Here is a 12,646-nt window from a genome sequence, read left to right on the forward strand (position 1 = left end):
ATATCTTTCTCAGTTGCACTATATTCCAGTGATACAGGTACACCCATTTTTATGGCAACATAATTCATAAGAGCTAAATCTTAGAAGTTATCTATATATCCATCAACAGATGAATGAGTAAAGAAAATGTATGTATGTATGTATGTATGTATTTTGAGACTGGGTCTCACTGTGTACTTCAGGCTTCTACTCAGTATGTAGCCCAGGCTATCCTCAAACTCACTAACCCTGCTGCCTCAGCCTCCCAAATGCTGGTATCACAGGCGTAGTGAAAATGTATTTATACAAGATGGAGTACTCCTTTGTCATAAAGATAAATTTGAGTCATTTGTAGAGAAATGGATACATCTTGAGACTATAATGTTAAATCAAAAGACACTCAAGAATAATATTACATGGCTTCTCTTATATGAGAAATGCAAAATATAAATGAATAGAAAAATAAAATTAGATAATAGAAAAAATGAAAGTTTCCTGGAGGAGTCCATGGTTTGTTAATTAAATGTTGAAATTTTGTTTTTGTATTGTGTAGTATGTATCATATTTGACAGCTTTTAAAAAGTGTTAACGTTTAGACTTCACTAACCATGGTTCTCTCTGTTGATGGTAATATCAAATTAAAAAAAGAAATTGCTGGTAGACTCATAAGTTCAATAAAGCTTGATTATTGTTTGTGTATTTTTTATACAATAGTGCCATGGTATTAGGTACACAAAACCACCCCAGAAAGGTAGAATCATCCTATTACCAAATACAGTAGATTCAGGTGTGCACAAGCAATGTATTTTGATTGCTTATATCACTGAGATGTCAGGGTCTGCTTGATACTACAGCAGAGTTGATCACATCCTGAATGATACACAAGGCAAGAGGTCACAGGCCTCCATCCTGGGCAGAAGGGAACTGGTATGTGAAATGCAATAAAGGGGTACCCCTCAGCCTTGACAACCAGGTATAGAAGGAATGGCCTGTCTTCTGGAAGCCCATGCTCTGGTAGAGGCCCACGGCAGCATACTGCAGCATACTGGTAGAAAGGACAACTTCATGGCAGCCCTGCTCCCGGGCAAACTGGAGGACAGTCCTGACCAAGGCTTTCCCTAGTCCTTCTCCTCGGTGCTCAAGGGACACAGAGAGATGACACATCCTCATTTGCTTCTTCCCTGGTGGGGGATTCTTCTCCAGCACAGCACACACAGTACCCACCACCTGCCCCTCAGACTCTGCCACCCAGAAACAGGAGTCACATGCACTCAGATAAGATTTGGTGATGTCAACCAGGTCTGTGACCAAACTTTGTTTCACACGTTTCTTCCAGGTATAGCCGGCAAGGAACCAGAGGAAGATGAGCATAATGAGGCCAGACACAATGACCAGGAACCAGGAACCAGAGACCAGGAATATAGAGAGAAACAACCCAAGCATGAACAGAAGGGTTCGGGGTAGAATCAGTGTGTGGCAGAAGGTGGCTGGGATGTGCTCCAACAAGCCACTGGCAAACAAGTCCTGGACTGTCTCTCGGTTACTCTCCCGATACTTGCGAATCTGATAAGGAGCCATGTTGAGATTTCTATGTCTAAAGCCTCAAGGAACAGCAGAAGGAGCTAGATCTGTCTGTGTAACTTCTCTGTAGCCCTGAAAAAGGAGAAAACATGTTAATGTGTCACAGCTCTGAGCTCCCTCAGAAGCATGGAGGCTGCTGAGTGATGTGCCTGGCAGCTGTCATCCAGGGGAGAGTAGGAAAGCACCAGTGAGAGAACGTTCAGGGTTGGAAAGCTGATTGAAACCCTTGACCTGTGTGACTTGGCCATGTTGCTTAAACTCTCTGAGTCTATGTCTTCATCTGTAGAGCAAGATAAAGTAACACCAACTTTCTTTTGAAGATCCAATATAATTTTTAGCTAGGCAGGGTATACAAACATATGTCATCTCAGCACTGGAACACTGAGGCAGGATCACCATGAGTTTGAGGCCAGCCTGGACTATGTAGTGAGTTCAAGGGAAGCTTAAACTACAATGAGACCTAGTCTCAAACAAATAATTGTGCCTCTCTCTCTCTAGCTAGCTAGGCATCATCTATCTATCTTATGTGAAATATTGGTAAATAAAATCCCTTGCTGTCCATACTCACTACTCTTTTGCAGGCTGAGCATCTTGGAGTACTGGGACAACAGCATGGTAGACAGATATCATGGCCCCAGCCCTTTGGTACCTCTCCAGAATCCATGCAGTGCAGAAATCCGGTAATCCCAAGTAGAAGTTTCAACAAAGCCTCTTCCCCCTAGGCAGGTTTAGGCTGCTAAAATGATAAAAGGGCCAAGCAACAAAAAGGATCCAATCTTAGAGTCCTAGGAGCACAGCAATGCACAGACCTGATGTATGTTCCCTTACCTGCTCCCACAGAGCCGAGAGTCCAGGGTGGCTCAGCCTGCAGCCTCCGGCTGGCTTTCAGTAGAAGCTGCCTGTGGCCTGTTCTACCTTTAGTGAGTAGAGATGGTGCCACCTCTTTGGCTTATTCCTAGATTTGCTAATCATCAACCCTGGGTGGAAGGATGTGTCTATGACAAGTCCATTTACCTTGGAGATCCGTAGGGGAACTTTATGACCTTGTAAAGGGAAGTAGGTATTGAGATGACGCAGGGGTCACGTCCTCAGAGGCTGCCCATCCCTCCTCCTGTTCCCAGCAGAATACAGCATTTCTCTTACCCTCTTGGCCCTTTCTCAGGCCTATGCTGATCTCAAGCACATACCTGCTAGGAGGTAGCTCTGTGGCAGTCACCTTGTGCTCTCTAAGTATGGGTAAGTGGCCACATTCCCTGGCTCGGTAACAAGCTCCTTCATAGCTGTACTCCTCTCGGCCGAGCTTCTCCTGGCTCAAGAGAACCAGATCTTAGGTAATTCCTCTCTTTTGCTCCCTGTCCTTCCTTTGTTCCTCCGTGCAGTCCCTGGGCAATGGTGTAGAAGCGTCTATGGTGTCACAGGTGTTGTTTTCAGCCTCTAGCAGTGCTGGCTCAGAGCTGGCTCTGTTGCATGTCTTACACATTTTACCTGAGCATGTGGCTCTAAAACTGGAGCAGCAAAACAGAAGGCAAATACCCCCTGTACGGAAGTCTCATCTATAGAAGGGTACTTCTCTGTCAAAATAGGCTTATCCCTGCCCATGTGCCCCACTAGCCTTAGTCTAGTGAATGTGTTGGGTTTCTCCTCTAGCACAAGTTGAGCTTTGTGTGTAGGATTTTGTCATGCTTGTTGTAGTCCAGAGGCTGACTGGGAGCTCAGGATAAGGCAGAGTTGTGGCAACCAAGGTCTTCCACATGAGCTGCTTGGGTGTGAAGCTAGGTGGATCCTTTCACTGCTGTGACAAGGGAAGGGGAGGCAGGTTCTTGGGTTTAGGTAGAAAGTATAAGGAAGCTTCCAGGGAGGGCTGTCTAGGTCAACACCCAAGCAATGGTTGTCTCAGCAAGCAGTGAGGAAGCTCTTCAGGAGGAGAAGCCCAGTGACCCTGCAGCAAGAGGAAAGGTAATTCTTATGGCTGCTGATGGAGTGAATGGGAGGAGTAGGTGAGGGCAGCAGGGAACTGGCCAAGCCAGGCTGGCACTCATGGCAGGTAGTATAGACCCTACTTCAGTAGCAAGAGAGGATACTGCTATCCTCTTAAATATTCTTCTATTGATCCTCATGTCTCAGCCTCACCAGCTCTGGGATTACAATATGTGTGCCAACATGCCTGGTTTTAGGGGCCAGAATGGTGTGTCCAGGGTTCCAGGTCACACGGCATGCAGTACTGGTGATCTAAATCAGATCCTTGTTTGCAAGGCAAGCACTTAGACCATTAATCTATCACCTCATCATGTGCTATCCTTTTAGCTGGGGATCAACCTGATCAGTGTGTGGGCGCTTGTGCCCTTGTGTGTGATTGTTTGTTTCTATCACTCTGACTGAACATGAAGAATGGAACTGAGGGCAAGGAATAGCAGAAGAGCCCCAGTAAGTACAGTGGTAGAGTAAGAGAGAAGCTCCCAGGTGTAAGTGTACAGGGTGTTCATCGCAAGACCATTAGCCAAGAAGGACTAATGAAACTAAAGAAAGTGTACTCCTGGGTCAGGAGGCCTGGTTTGTAACTGAGCTTGCCTAGCAAAAAGTGCTTACTCCTTATTTATTCAAAATGTTGGACACCAACTAATTGCACACATGATCTGACTGGCTTAAAGAGAAGACTTTGGCCAGTGTTTAAAAGGAGCCATTTGGACCAGTTGAGGCCCAACAGACAGAGCAATAGCTTAGACCACATGAAGGTGCTAGTGTGACCTGGACCATTTGTAGGTACACTTTGGGCAAAAGTGGAAGAAATAAAGTGGTTCTAATTGGGATAAGCAAGAGGAAATGGTCAGAGATGATGGATAAGATTGTGGCAACCACTTCCAGAAGGATAACGGGGGTGAGATCAGATTTGGAGAAATGAGGACGTGTGCTGCCTGCAGCTTCTTCATGAAACACCAGAAGGTAGGGCAGCTGGAACTCAGGGTCCTTAATGGAAGCTGCTGAGACTCAGGAATCTTTGACACTGGATGAGAGACCAAGGAAATCATCTGTGGGAGGTGAGTCCACATGTGTTTCTTACATTGCCCTCAGTACAAAACACTTGAATGTTGAGAGAAGGTTGGACCAGAAATCCAAAGAACGGAGCACAGGACCCAGGGTACAGCACTCATAGAGGGTCTGTGATAGTAGACGGTCAGGTGTACGAATTAAGGTGTAAACACTGGCCACAACATGGGTGCCCTGCAGTCTAGAGGCTTTGTGCTATGGGTGATATAAACTGTATATTGTGAATTTGCAAAGATCATAAGACTCCAGAGTGCAAATATTCTGATTTCCTACCCACTTTTCTTATTGAGCTCCTGCGAGAGTTATGGTTTGTGTCTAGTTGTTCCCCCAAAGCCTCATGCAGTCACTGGGGTGAGCACTTCTAGAGTTTGTGATTAATTCATGGTCCAGTGCTGGGATTATGGATGTGAATGCTATACCCACCCTGGGATAGATAGCCTGGATGCAATATAAGGAAAGGAGAGAGGCGTGCTCTCTGCCACTGGTGTCGCTGCTTGTGCCACTCTGCCTTGCTGCTAGCCGAGTATGGGCTAAAACCTCCACAAACTGGGACCTAAATAAACCTTTCCTCCCTCAATTTTGGGTGTTGGGTATTCTGTCCCATCAATGAGAGAAAATTTAGCTGGACAGAGAAGGAAAAGGAAGAGGTACATTTTGTCGCAATGGGCAATGGGCAAAAAAGTAGAAGACTAGAGAAAACATAACGGTAGGGCTTCTGAAAGCTGAGTGAATTTCTCATTGATTTTAAAGGAGATGATTTATGTCAATTACTCCTGCTGGTTTCCAGAAGAAAATGTATTTTCCAAGCCCAATTCAACATGTCCTCCATAAAGTTATTTCTCCTCCCGAGAGGACACAGCTAGCCTGACAGGACCCAGATCTGAGGGCCACAGTCACTTCTATCCCTCCTTTCAGCCCCAGCCATGCATCCAGTTGGCAAGCACTGGCATCTCTTTCTTAGGTCCTGCAGTGTCCTGCCACATCATCATCTAGTTTGGGTCTTACACGATGGCAGCAGAGTCTGCAGGAGAACTCATGAGAGGTGCTAACATGGGACAACAGTTTTATTTTTTATGGTGGTAAAACAGTGCACAGAGGAAGAATTTCTATTAATTATGTGTAATGGAGAATAGCACAGGATTGCAATGAAGTTTGCATGCCATTGTCAGTTTAGCTTACTTTCATTCAGATATTGTTAAGGCAAGGTTAGGATATTAAGGCAAGGATAAGGTGGTAAGGAGGAGTGAGGAGGACTGCATAAAGTGTTTTGAACAGTGACTCCTGGCCAAAGGACTGAAATCCTCGTGATTCACGGGTCAGTGATGACAGTGGTGCCTCTCCGAGCTGGAAGTAACAGAACCTACACAGATGTCCTTGCAGATATATTTGCTGTGGAAGTTTTGCCTGGGTTTTGTACACACGGTACCTCCAGAAGGCTCTCCCATATTTATCTTGATTGTTCACCCATGAAATTCCTCATAACTACTTGGCTTTCCTTATTAAATTATTTATTAGGTTAGAGATTCACACAAGTGACTCTGATTTGGTTCTGGGAGGTTCCACAATATGCATAACCTGGAATTTACTAATTGCACTCTTTGTGGTGTACAGTTCAATAACGTTAAGAACATTCACAATGCTGCTTAAGGAAAACTGGCTTCAGTGCTTATCCTTTACTACTTTCAGCCCAACCCTGAGCCTCACCGTCCCTGCATGGGAAGTACCTGTCTAAATCGGGGAACTTGGAGGTCAATTCCAAGACGGGAGAGGGGTGTTCTACATTCTTGCACTGAGGCCAACAAGGTTGAAAGAACCTCGATTTACCAGGCTTTGCTGCCTCCTGAGGGAACAAATCCTCTCTGGCCTCAGCTGATGGTGACATGGAGATGTGGACAGCAGTACGTGTGGGTGGGGTGGGAGTGCCCTCACCAAGTTGGGAATTTCAGAGCAGAGTAGACGTTGTGCCAAGGTCCTGCACCTGAGATGGGACAGTCTTACCACCTAGATTCTCCTGGCTGCTGAAGTTCATGAGTGATGGTTTCATGAAGCTATGGGCCAGCCTCATTCCGGTGAGATTTGCTTGCCTGGTGAAGTTCTGGTTTGGTCCAGCCATGTTTCTACATCCATTTTCTATATTTTGAAGGTTTTTGTAATCTCACTACAGTAGTTTAAGAACCTGAAAACTAGATTGTTTGCTAAATGCTCGCTGATGAATAGTCTTGGACTCTAGTAAAGTGTCAATCACTGAGTAACATGCTGAATCCCAGAGCCCTGTGGGAGGTGGGCCTGGAATCGAGTGTGTGTTGTATGATGTGTCAAAGTGAATAAATTAGGGAATGCAATGTAGCCTGAATCTTGTATGTTTCGGGTCTGGCTGTGTGACAGTGAGTAGTCACTAATAAAGCCTAGGTGAGGGGACAGGGAAGTGAACAGTTTGGCACCTTGGGCTGTCTTACCTAAAGTTTACATCACATCTACTGAGTTATAATTTTCTGCAAAAGAACATGAAGACTTATACAAAATACTAGGCAAGCTCATTGTTTTCAGTTTAAGAAAAAAATTGCAGGGTTGGGCATTTTGCTCAGTGATAGAGCACTTACATGGCATGTGGAAAGGCCCTGGGTTTGATCTCTTAACAGGGTGAAAAAGAGGAGATGGATGAGGAAGGAAAAGATGGAGAGGAGAAGGAAGAGGAGAAAGAGGAAAGGTGGAAGAGGAAGAAGGGAAGGAAGGAAGCAAAGAGAAAGGAGAAAGAAAACCGCTCCAGCCACCGTTGTGCTTGGGTAGGAATCCCCAGTGGGCTAGCATAGGAGTGCAGGGAACTACTCTAGAAATGTGGTAAGGACATAGAAAAATGACAACTAAAATCCTGAGCTCTTCCTGTTGAAAAATTTTTAAAAGGGAAGACATGAGCTCTCTCCCTTATTTAGAAAGCTTGTCTCTGAAGATGTCCTTTCTGCCCCCTTGAGATATATGCAGACCTCAACAGCTAGTAAGCCTTTTACTAGCTTTACACCCAGGACTCTCTTCTCAAGGATGTAGGAGCTTCATCAAGATGGAAACTTCCCGGGAGGTGGTGCCCTGCCCTCTGGTTGATGGAGGTAAGAGGTGCATAACTTAATTCTAAATGGCAAAACTTACTATCACAGAGCTGAGAGTCCATTGTCCTTTTGCCTAAGGCCACACGGCAAACACAGATGGGCAGGTACCCTGGATAAATCCAGATGAACAGTGAAAGACCCATGGTCCCCTCCATGAGGCCAGCCTACAGCCTATAGTCAGGAGATGGTGGAATGGGCATGCACTCTGGCGGTACCATTTCTTCTGTTGCTGCCATCTCCTAGGGCGGCTTGTGGTGAGTGTCACTCTTGGGTTTAATACTTCAGTGATGAATGTGTTTTCTTCATCTCCTGCCCCTGAAAAGAGATTTTCTATATTAGAAGGAGATTTCATTTTTGATTCTTCTATTTCTCCAAGGGCAAAGGACTTTCTCTGGGGCTTCCCTAGCAGGGAATAATATTAGAAGAAACACTCAAGGATTCTGCACCTTTTTGGCCTCTAATTCAGCCATGGCAGAATCTCTCAATGGCTTCCTGAGACCCCATTACACCGGGAAAGAGAAATTCAGAGCACTTGCTTTTCTAGCTCTCGGGGAAAGCCAGTTACCCTACACCCTTCTGTACCACAAGTGACCTTGGAAGCCTCTACCTACACAGAGGCACTTCATAGAACATCCTGGGTATTGGGGTTACGAGAGTAGTCTACATATGACCATTAGAGGGCAATATTGCATTACAGACGACTTGTGAGTCTAAGGGCCTGTCATCTTCATGGAGTGTCTACTGAGAGTGAAAGTGGGTTAGAAGCTGGAACTCTCCCCTGGGCACCAGGTGGAGATAGGATGTGATGGGATGTTGGGATCTCAAGAAGCTATGTCCTTGGGCTGGAGGCCACAGGCTCTAGCTCAAATATTTGAAACTGACACCTTGGGGTCATGTTTCTATCTCTTCCTCCTTCCACTTACAGGCTCTTTGACCAGCCACTTCTGGTTCATGGCTAAGATCGGGCACCCTGCCAGGCAGAGGACCAGTATCAAAATCTAGGGGTTGTAGTATGGGACAAGAGGGCACCCTGGGAAGCAGGATGACCCTGACCAATCCACCTCTATGCCACACTGGGGTCGGGGGGGCTTTTCCAAATTTATCTAAAGGGCCTGTTTTTTGTCAAGTTCTGGTCTGTGGGATCCCTAAAATTGAAGCCTTCGGTAGGCTCCTGGAAGCACTGGCCCCTATGCTTGTACTCCTAAACCTGGCTGTCCCACACTTGGGTCCTAACCTTGTCATCCACCCCTGACTTCCTTGCCCAGGTAGGTCCCCTACCACCGAGACCCACACTGCTCCTCTGCTCATGTTACACCACATCCCAGCTTCTTGTTCCCGTATCCATGCAGAGAGCATGTAGGGTGTACTCTGCTTGGGGAGAGTCGTCATCCTCTAGCCACACTGAGCTGCAAAGGGTGTGGTGGCTGCAAGGTGGGTCAAGGCTTCTTGGTGCACACAGACATGATCTACAGTGGAAGGAGACCCAGTTCCCCAGAAGATATTTATCCTGGGACTCATCTTTGCCCTGGACCACCTGGCCCAGCGTCTTCAGGCCAATGTCCTGAGCCAGTCCCACCTTCCTGTGACCACTTCCCAGGATGACTCCCAGGTTGCCCTCTCTCTTTTTTGTGTGGAACCAGAGATTGAACTCAGGCTCTTGTACTTGCCAGGGAAGTGCTTATTCCACTGAGCCATCTCCCTGGCCCCTCCAAGTTACCCTCTGAATGGAGCTGATTTTCTTACCACAGCCCTTGTGCCAGGTGTCCTCAGCCAGTGCTACTCATACTACCCCATTGAGTGCAAGTAATTCCGAGCCCAGCTATCCAACCTCTTCCCCTTATCAAGCACTGTACTTGCTCCTTATTACCTTCTTTAATCAGTGATGGTAACCACATTGGCTTCTTCCTCAACAGGGAGTTCTCCACTGACAGAGCACACAGAATGCCCATTGCTCACTTGTCAAACTCAGCCACCCCACAGCAGGAGCCACATACATTCAGGTAGGACTGTGAAAACATATGAACACACACACCTTCCAGGGTATCTGGCAAGAAGCCAGCTAGACCTCCAGCACACCTTCCCTGTAGCCCTGGGAAAGAGAAAGGAAGCTATGAGAGTGCTACCACACAGCTCCTGGTCTCTCCAGCACCACAAAGACCCTGCTGTCACACCACCATTAGGAGGTTTAGGGTCAGAAATATTGGTTCCTCCTCTTTTTAGCTGTATTATCTGGGCCATGTCTAACCACTCTCAGCATGTATCTTCATCTGCAGAATAGTAGACATAACCCTATGCCTTCTAGCATTGATTGAGGTTTAAATAGAGTAACATGAAACACTGGCATATATAATTCCCCCCCCATTACTCTCATTATTCTATTATGGGCCCTCTGAGCTTGTTGGTACAATGAGATGGTACCACTGACAGACAGGCCTCTAGTCCCCAGTCATCTGGTTTCTTTCCAGGATCCATCCATTGCAGAAATCCTGTGTTCATCAACAGAAGATCAGCAAGACCTCCTCCCCCAGTTTTAGGCTGATGGAATGGCAAAACGGTCATCTTTGTAAATGGCCAGGAAAGTTCAGAACTCCAGACCAACACTGGCAGTTCCAACCTTGCACTCATATTGTTTTACCTGCCCTACCACACTGCTGAGAGCATCCAGGGCAGCTTCATCCCACAGCCACTGACTGGCACCCGGGCGAGACTCTATGGCCTGCTCTGGAAAGAGGTAGGTGCCACCACACTGGCTATCTTTTGAATATTTGATCATACAAACCCCCAGGTCAGTGAGCTCCAAACAGAGCTCAGTTCCACATGGATTTGTAATCCTTGCAGAATTAATCTGTGAGGCAGAATGAGCGCATACACTTTTTTCTCTGCCTCCACCCTTGTGAGAGGCCAACACCTGTCCTGCTCACTTCAGGTATCTCTCACCTAGCACTGTCCCCACCTCAGGAGTTGGGATTGGACCCAAGTTGCCCTGGTTGGCCTTGTGGTCCTCCTGCTTTAGCCTGTGCAGCATACTTAGCCCTCCCTGAAGTCCACAATTTATATGTGTACCAGGTTGCAGGTGGAAGGAGCAGGTTCTGAGGGTGATGGTTGCGGGGGGTCACAGACACTTCTTATCAGCTAGAACTGCCAGTGCAGATGATGACATCCAGAACAACAACCCTGAGTCATTTCAGAGGGTCATGGACAAGATTAATCCAAGCCTGAATGTAAGGAATCTAAGATGACTCTGTGGACCTGGTAAGCAAGAGAAAGTTTAAATGATCCCTCCAGAGGCCAAGAGCTCTCAGGGAAGGATGGCCATTCTAATTCACATAAAATATGGAGTTCTAGTTCTCATGGGGTCACAGTGACCCTATAGGCTGCAGCATACTGCTAGAAACTCTAGAAATGGTTAAGAACACATTGCAATGGCAACAAATAAGCAGAAACAGAGGTAGAGGCAGACTGACCCATATTTTTTAAAAAATAATTTTATTGAGAAACAAATAGCAATGAGACAGTTTCAAAACCGATTAGTAGGACAGTTTCAATAATTAATACATTGCATATTGTTGTCTTCTTAGTGATTTTTCATAGTATAAGATGCAGACATGATATCCTGTCCACAAACACTATTACTATAAATCTTTCTATTCATTGAATTAAGAGAAAGTAGCTGTATATCTATCCTATTTTGAATATAGATACAAAATGGTCCTTCATTTGTATCCCTTTTTGTTTAGTTTTGTCAGAGATGGGTATTCCATTGTCGTTTAAATACTGTACGTACGTGAATTCAGCAAAATATTCCAATATACTCCAGTAGTCCATAATAGTAGTGGGTTTTCTGTAGGACTGGCAATGTCAGAAGTTGTTGACTTGAAGCTTTTACAGCTCAGCATATTAATATGGCTTTACCTTTTATACTTCATTTTTATATTTTTCTGAGGGATGGCTAAGACCAAGGTAAAGCAAGACCTATATAACAAAAAATGTAACTTTTGTATATGATAAGGTCAGTCAAATCCCCTCAGGATTTACCCTGAAACCCGGTACCACAATTTGTAGATCATTTGTCAGTTTCAGCCATGTGGATGAGTCACTGACCCATATTTTTTAACACAAGACAAATGAACAGACAAAAAGATAATAAGTCCACAAGACAAAACAAATCAAATGCTAGCCAAACCAAATCAAATGCTGGCCAAACCAAATGCTAGCCAAACCCAATCAGATGCTAGCCAAATCAAATCAAATGCTGGCCAAACCAAATCAAATGCTAGCCAAATGCTCCGATCCATAGTCATGGAAGGGAGCTGAGTCCATGGGATATATGTTGCATCCAACTCCTCCTGAGACTTCCAAACGGGGCCCCAACAGAACAAAATATCTCTTACTGGTAAGAAGTTCCAAATGGTTCATTGTCCAAATTAGAAAAATAATTTAGAAGTGCTCAGAGACCTAAAATGCCTGGAACCCAAGTTCGTTCTGAGTGCAGGGGTCTCTGTATGGTCTGGCTTCCAAATAGATTCCAGTAAGTGGGATCCTGGATGAGCTTCCAAATGTTATGGGTTCTCAAAAAACAACCAGACCAGAGTCCAAATGGGGAATTTAAGAGCCTTTATTACTGAGCTCAAGGCCGCCAGTCATTTCTCATGCAGAAGAAGACTGAACAGCCCCTAGCCTGGGAAGCAAAGTGTTTTTAAAATCAAAGTCACATAACTAAGAGGTCTTTTACATTTTAGTGATATGCACAACTTGCCCATGTGGAGACTTGTTGAGGAAGCCATTTTTTTTTTAATTTTTTTTTTCAAAGTTTTATTGACAAACAGATAGCAATGAGACAGTTTCAAATCATATCGGAAGGACAGTTTCAACAAATAATACACTGCATATATTCTTCTTAGTGGTTAATTGCTGTACAAGATGAGGAATTGTGATCCCAT

The 12,646-nt window shown here is 45.3% G+C and overlaps 1 protein-coding gene across 7 annotated transcripts in view; it reads right to left on the reverse strand.

Annotated features, from left to right (window-relative positions):
* Positions 1-276: 276 nt before the first annotated feature.
* LOC101564060 (probable N-acetyltransferase CML3) overlaps positions 277-12,646 on the reverse strand; it is a 59,869-nt gene continuing 47,499 nt past the window's right edge. Inside the window, exons 1-2 of one of the 7 annotated variants that reach the window (XM_023718482.1) lie at positions 2,575-3,000; positions 277-1,632 (exon numbers count right to left, since the gene is read on the reverse strand). In XM_023718482.1, coding sequence (XP_023574250.1) covers positions 874-1,557 — 684 coding nt within the window. In that variant the 5' untranslated portion in view covers positions 1,558-1,632; positions 2,575-3,000 and the 3' untranslated portion in view covers positions 277-873. Of the gene's footprint in view, positions 1,633-2,128; positions 2,217-2,369; positions 2,554-2,574; positions 3,001-8,381; positions 8,448-12,646 lie in introns of those variants that run through there. The other 6 variants (XM_004634164.2, XM_023718483.1, XM_023718484.1 and 3 more) reach the window with 6 other exon arrangements.

The sequence above is a fragment of the Octodon degus genome, unplaced genomic scaffold (genome assembly GCF_000260255.1).
Source record: "Octodon degus isolate 3935 unplaced genomic scaffold, OctDeg1.0 scaffold00058, whole genome shotgun sequence".
NCBI lineage: Eukaryota > Metazoa > Chordata > Mammalia > Rodentia > Octodontidae > Octodon > Octodon degus.